The sequence below is a fragment of the Pygoscelis adeliae genome, unplaced genomic scaffold (assembly GCF_000699105.1).
Source record: "Pygoscelis adeliae isolate BGI_AS28 unplaced genomic scaffold, ASM69910v1 Scaffold42, whole genome shotgun sequence".
Classification (NCBI taxonomy): domain Eukaryota; kingdom Metazoa; phylum Chordata; class Aves; order Sphenisciformes; family Spheniscidae; genus Pygoscelis; species Pygoscelis adeliae.
Genome location: NW_008824283.1, coordinates 9575995 through 9581908, shown reverse-complemented (window position 1 = coordinate 9581908; position 5914 = coordinate 9575995). Strand labels below are relative to the sequence as shown.

The window sequence follows — 5914 nt, the reverse complement described above, 5'->3', positions numbered from 1 at the left end:
CATGGTGTGCTTGCTGCTGAGACCCTTTCCTTGTTCCTACGTGAGGTCACATCACTAAAAATATGCTGCTAATTAGGGTTGCGGAACATGTTAGACCCCACTTGCTTCTTTACTTTGCCCACCTGGCTGACACAAAATCCAAGGCACAAATACTGCACGCGGAGTATGTAAGGCCTCAGGAATATGAAAACAGAAGAAGTCCCTGCAGCCTTGTATTGGCAACTTACCTGTACTGTGTGCATCCGACAGAAGAACGCTGCTTCTGTCTGGCTTTAAGGGGGCTTGGTTGTAACTAGTCGCTAGATACAAAGGGAGGCCTCGAAGCAGTTACATAGCTAATGAGAAAATATTAAACCACTGGTTATTTTTACAACTTAATGATTGTAAGAATAGCTTAAATTACTTGGAATATTTTTTAATTAGAAGTATCAACCATTTAGCACTATCTGAACGGAGGGCTGTTGATTTGCTGTTTCTTTTTGTGTTACGAGCTGTGAGATAATGACAAGATAAATCTTTGTGGGTTTCCTCCTTATATACATATCTACATCAGAGCTGTGAAGTCAGAGGGGGAAGCTGCTATCACAGTACTGGCACGACACCAAGCCCTTCCCCAGAGCTAAATTCTGACGAGGAACTGGGCGTTGGGGAGAAGAGTACCACAACGGTAAGATGGCAGAGATGACTAAAGCAGGATCATAACGTTCACCCCAGCAGTTAAAATAAAAAAAAAAAAATAAAAGGAGACCCCCTCCCTCCCCCCAAAAGTCTGCAGTCCTAAAGTGCAATTACTTTTGTGCAGTCATGTCAGGCCAGGGATCAGACTGGATGAAGTTCAAAGCACAAACATCAAACGAGTGCCGTTCGGGATTCGAGGAGGAGGGGGGAAGTAAGGAAAAGAACAACAGTTCTCAGGCATTCAAGTGCATCAAGAAAATAAATGTCCCTTTCTTTTGGAAGAAAAACAACCCCCAGTCTGGTGGAATCCTGGCTTTGTAGTCATGAAAAATAAGGTTTTTTTTGCTTCTAGCTGAGAATGTCCCAATATGACACAGTACAAACAAACAACACCAAAGCAAGAGCTGGGGCGCTGGGATATTTTTCTGGTGCCCTGCTGCTATACAGCCTTATTTTATTCTCCTCTGGTGACTCTTCAGATCTGGGTACTGATGAAGCGCACTGAATTAAAGGCATCTGGTAGGAAGTGGCTCTCTTCTCCGGTCGGTCGGGGCTGGACCCGTCGCTCGGTCTCTGGCCGTTGTACAGCAAGTACCTGCCCTGGGCATCCTGCTCCATTTTGAAGATTTCGTACTCGGTGTGAGGTAGGCGGATGCCGAGTGCGATGCAGCCGTTCGTGTGGGTGACGTCTTGCTGAACCCCAACTTGCCAGGACCCCTGTGCTCCGCACTCGTTCCCGTTGAAGACGTTGAGCAGAGAGGCTGTGGATATATCCATGGGTGTGACCTTCATGTGATTTACTGCGAGAGAGAAAGAGAGGAGCTATTAGCAGAGGGACAAAAACAAAAGCAAAGACGACGTGTGGATTGGGGTGTACCTGTGAAATCAGAATTGTCACTCCTTGTTCATTCTTAAATCAATTTTTCATATTGCAGGTGTGGCCAGCGAATCTATTTGCATCATTTTACGTCTTTGACGTAACTGCTTCTCACACAGAACGCACACACACACACAAACTCAGTTGAAGAAAACCTGATGGCCGCATATCTCAGCGAGAGATTAAGCAGAGCTTTTCATAAATTCCAGACAATCCTTTACAGATAAAGTCTGGTTGGTTATATTAGGACATAGGTAAAAGAGGAAACAATAAAACTTTACTCATGTTTTATCACCATCTGTATTAATCCATAAGTAGGGCTGCTAATAATGTATTTTTCATAACTTTTTAACATCTGTTACCCTGTAAAGCTAATGAAATAATTATTTCCAGTTGGAAAATTTGGAAGGCACCACAGCTGCGCTATCTTCCTATATTACCTGTCCTTTTTTGCATGAATTATAAAGTATAGCTACAGAGAGATGCTTTTTCTCATATCTAAACAGTGGCTGCAGCTTGCAGTATCAAATGTAGAAGTGCTGCAGTTCCAAGTTGCCTGTATTCCAAAGGAGCTTAAGGCACATAAAGTTTTATTTTTCAGCCAAGTTTAAAAAGTTGGGAAGAGCCAAACTGAATGAGCCTATGGAAGACGAATAGAGATTTTTCCTGGTGTGCATTTGACACTGTATATCAAGAAAAGGGGATCTGAATGGATCGGTGCTGACCAAAACATAAGTAAATAACCAGGCCTCATGCCTGCCAACACACCAAAATCACAAATTCTCTTGCAGGTCATTTTATAGTAAGATTTGTTGGGAGTTTTATTCTGAGGTTTTTATAAATAGATATTCAACTCAATGGCTCTACAGTTAACATTATTTGCCCTAGCTGGTGTAAAAGGTAATTTATAGAAATTGAACCTGAAAGTTTTACCAAAACCAAATTAGTGACCTCAATCTGTGTCCTGGTTTCGGCTGGGATAGAGTTGATTTTCTTCCTAGTAGCTGGTACAGTGCTGTGTTTTGGATTCAGTATGAGAATAATGTTGATAACACACTGATGTGTTATAAACCAGAAATTCAAGCAAAAACTGGATTTCACCCCAGGAGCTGAGCTGGGACATGCTGCATGCAGCTCTGAAGAGCAAAAGCTCTGACAGGCAAGGGTATCTCCTGCCTCCTATGAAAATTCCAGAATAGTAAATTATTTCTTATAGTTAGATGCTTTCCTAAATTGGAGCCATGCAAGAAGCTATATGCTTCTCACATGGTAACTGAAATAAGGAGAAGAGCCCACAGAGTGCTTGGGGCTTCCAGAGGCTCTGCTGGGGCTGGCGCCAAGGTGGGACGTTGTGTTTTGGAGATGTTTGTTTGTGTGAGTGGTTAAAGCCACTGAGCTCTTTCTAAGCAGGGTGCTACGGGACTGTTTGCACAGGAAGGCTTCTCAGCCGCAGGGTCCCGGGTGGTGTCACCACTGGGCGCTGCTTCCCAAAGTACTCGAGGGGTTTTGGTTAGATACATCTAGTCTTCACCATAGTGGGATTAATCAGAGCTGTCTTTAGGGACATCCTTACTTGCTCTAGGGCCCCTTGAAAGTTGATGAAAAAACACTTGCTGCTACATCTGTCTTCGACAGAAAATGATTTATACCACTCATGACCTGAAATGCCTTCTTGAAGGTGCTTTTTTCTCTCTACTGAAGGAACCCTAGGACACAGATCTAATCTTAGGCGCTTCGCTTAGATACTTGAAGTCTGGCCACTGGACTCCAAGACTCAGGGATGCAAAGGCTTACTTTCTTGTGCTGTACTTAAAGATCTCTGCCTCAAATGAGTATTGCTTCAGTGGTGTGAAATACCGTGCAGCTGTATAGTTTGGCTGGGCATTCACACAGCGCCCGAGAACTTCCTGAGAAATTACTAACTCCTGCAAATGACAGAATGAAATCATCAGCAACCAAATCGTTACGAGCGAACTCTGCTCTGGTCCACAGCTACATGACCACCTCCACCCCCAGTGTAGCAAGCCACTCTACCTTTGAACACAAACTCCGTGCCACCCATCACTTTGGATGAGTGCACGCCCCGGCTGTAGCGTCCCTTGGCGTAGATGGTGAAGGTGGGGTGCTTGCAGATGGGGTCGGAGTAGTGGTAGTAGTGACCTTCCCAGGTGTTGTTGTTGTCATGGAAGATGAAGTGCCGAGTGAGGAAGAGGACCTCTGGTCGCACCTCGCAGCGCTGGCTCACCCACTCTCCGTGTAGACCTATAGTCAGATCTGCCTTGGGGGGTAAGATGGGAGGATGATGCTCGTCTGACCGGTAGATGATTCTGCACGCGATACACGTGCGGTCGTGGTTCTGAAATGAAGCAGAGAGAAACCCTTGTTAGGTATTACCCGTGACAGAGGGCAATGAATCAGGCCGTCTGTTTCATGTTGAAGTGACACCAGCTCAACATTTTAAGTAATATGTTGTTATTTCTTATCTTTTTTAATGTTCTCCTGCAGATTCTCACCCTTCAAAGCACCTGAAACATGGCACCATTTGGTTTTGTATGTGTAAGACTGCACAGCAGGAGCAGAGGTAGGAGATTGATTCCCTCATCTGCATTTCTCTGAAATGAACATTTTAGTTCAGCTTTTTATTGGATCTAGAAAAGGCTAACTTTATCCTTCAAATCATACAAGAAGCTGGCAGATGGTAATTTACTATGGTAGGGACTTGGCAACTCTTGTGTTAGAAATGAGTACATTTGCTGAGCTCTTATTTTGCATCTGTCTTCCTTTTAGTTGTTAATTTTGGGTACCGTAGATGGACACGGGTGTCCTAAGTACATTTTTCAGTTGGGTAGCAGCCTGGGAGAACAGTAACCAGTGATTTTAAACTTTTTCAGCTTTTCTGAGCCCTAATACAAGCTTGTGAAGCGTACGACACGGCCGGCTGCCGCCGGAGACGGTGAAAGCTTTATGGCCCTCTCCAGTGGGAATGGGGTCTGTGGTGCCTGCCGGGCTCCACGGCGGCTCACCGCTGTGAGCCAAGCACCAGCCTCAAGCAGCCAGGTACTCCCAGTCCTGTTCCTGAGCGCCGGGGATGATTTACGAGGGGCGTGCAGGCTCCGAGTCTGTGGCAGGAGGGGAGGGGAGGGAATTTCGTGTTGAGGCTGCAACTCTCTGACATCAGAAAATAAAACTACAGAGACTTGTACGTTGTTCCTAAGGCTAACTGTTTCCGCCTCTGCAAGGTTTTGTCTTGTTGGCAAAAGAGTTTGGCCTAGCTATTCTCTTTTCAGACTGTATTTTGCACTGTTTGAATGGCAAGAGAGATGGCAGCGTTAGCATTTGTCTCTGCTCTGCTAAACCTTGAAGTAAATTTTGTGGACCAATAAAGGATTAAAAAACTAATTTTTTAGCTCACTTCATTTATGGCAAATAATTAGATCAAGAAGAATAAATGCCACCCTGCAAGATAAAAGCAGTATTTTCTGTTTTACTAGTGCCCGTTTTGGGTTGGCGCTGTGCTGTTTGTTTACATCTCGGGATCTCTAGTCAGCTGGTGATGTGCGGAGGGGCTGCGCTCTGGGCTGTAAGCAGGCTTATACTCAGAGTGAAAGACAAAGACTGCACAGACAGCTTGTACCTTCATCTTTGAAGGACACTCAGTCCTTCCTGGAGAGAGTGGATGCACTGGGTGGGTTACTCACATCCACCTTCAAGCTGCGAGGTGTCTTTCCGAGGTGCAATTCAGAGTGCACTAAGTTAAGAGCTGAAGCTCCCCACGCAGCCATCAGGCAGGCAGATTTATACAAATACTTTTTCTTTGTGACCCTTTCCAGCCCTCTTTTCTGAGATCTCTCTGAGCTCCCTCCATAACATAAACGCTCATATTCATTGCTCATACTTTAAAGTCCACGTGAGCTGCTACGGAGTCAGCATTTCTCCACTCACTGCCTTCAGCTCACGGCACACTTCAGGGGCGACATTTACACAACCTTCATTAGTGCCCTGAGTTTGTCTCACAATATGACCTCAGGTGGCTTCAGAGTTAATGTACAAGTCATGCAATATATCCCTTTCACACATATTAAATAGGGTTTATATTTGCCTCCCTGCCTCAGACCAGGTAGACTCCAAAAGTCAGTGAAATAAATGAAAAGTCTGCTGTTCTACATCCCTGGGATGTAGAAGAATGGTCTATGTGCAAAATAACTATGAATCATAGAATCATAGAATAGTTTGGGTTGGAAGGGACCTTTAAAGGTCATCTAGTCCAACCCCCCTGCCGTGGGCAGGGACATCATCAACTAGATCAGGTTGCTCAGAGCCCCGTCCAACCTGACCTGGAATGTTTCCAGGGATGGGGCA

The 5914-nt window shown here is 45.0% G+C and overlaps 1 protein-coding gene across 1 annotated transcript in view; it reads right to left on the bottom strand.

The window, feature by feature from the left end:
- Nucleotides 1-394: 394 nt before the first annotated feature.
- APCDD1 (adenomatosis polyposis coli down-regulated 1) overlaps nucleotides 395-5914 on the bottom strand; it is a 22434-nt gene continuing 16914 nt past the window's right edge. The window contains exons 3-4 of the mRNA XM_009318534.1: nucleotides 3590-3911; nucleotides 395-1478 (exon numbers count right to left, since the gene is read on the bottom strand). Coding sequence (XP_009316809.1) covers nucleotides 1027-1478; nucleotides 3590-3911 — 774 coding nt within the window. The 3' untranslated portion in view covers nucleotides 395-1026. The remainder of the gene's footprint in view (nucleotides 1479-3589; nucleotides 3912-5914) is intronic.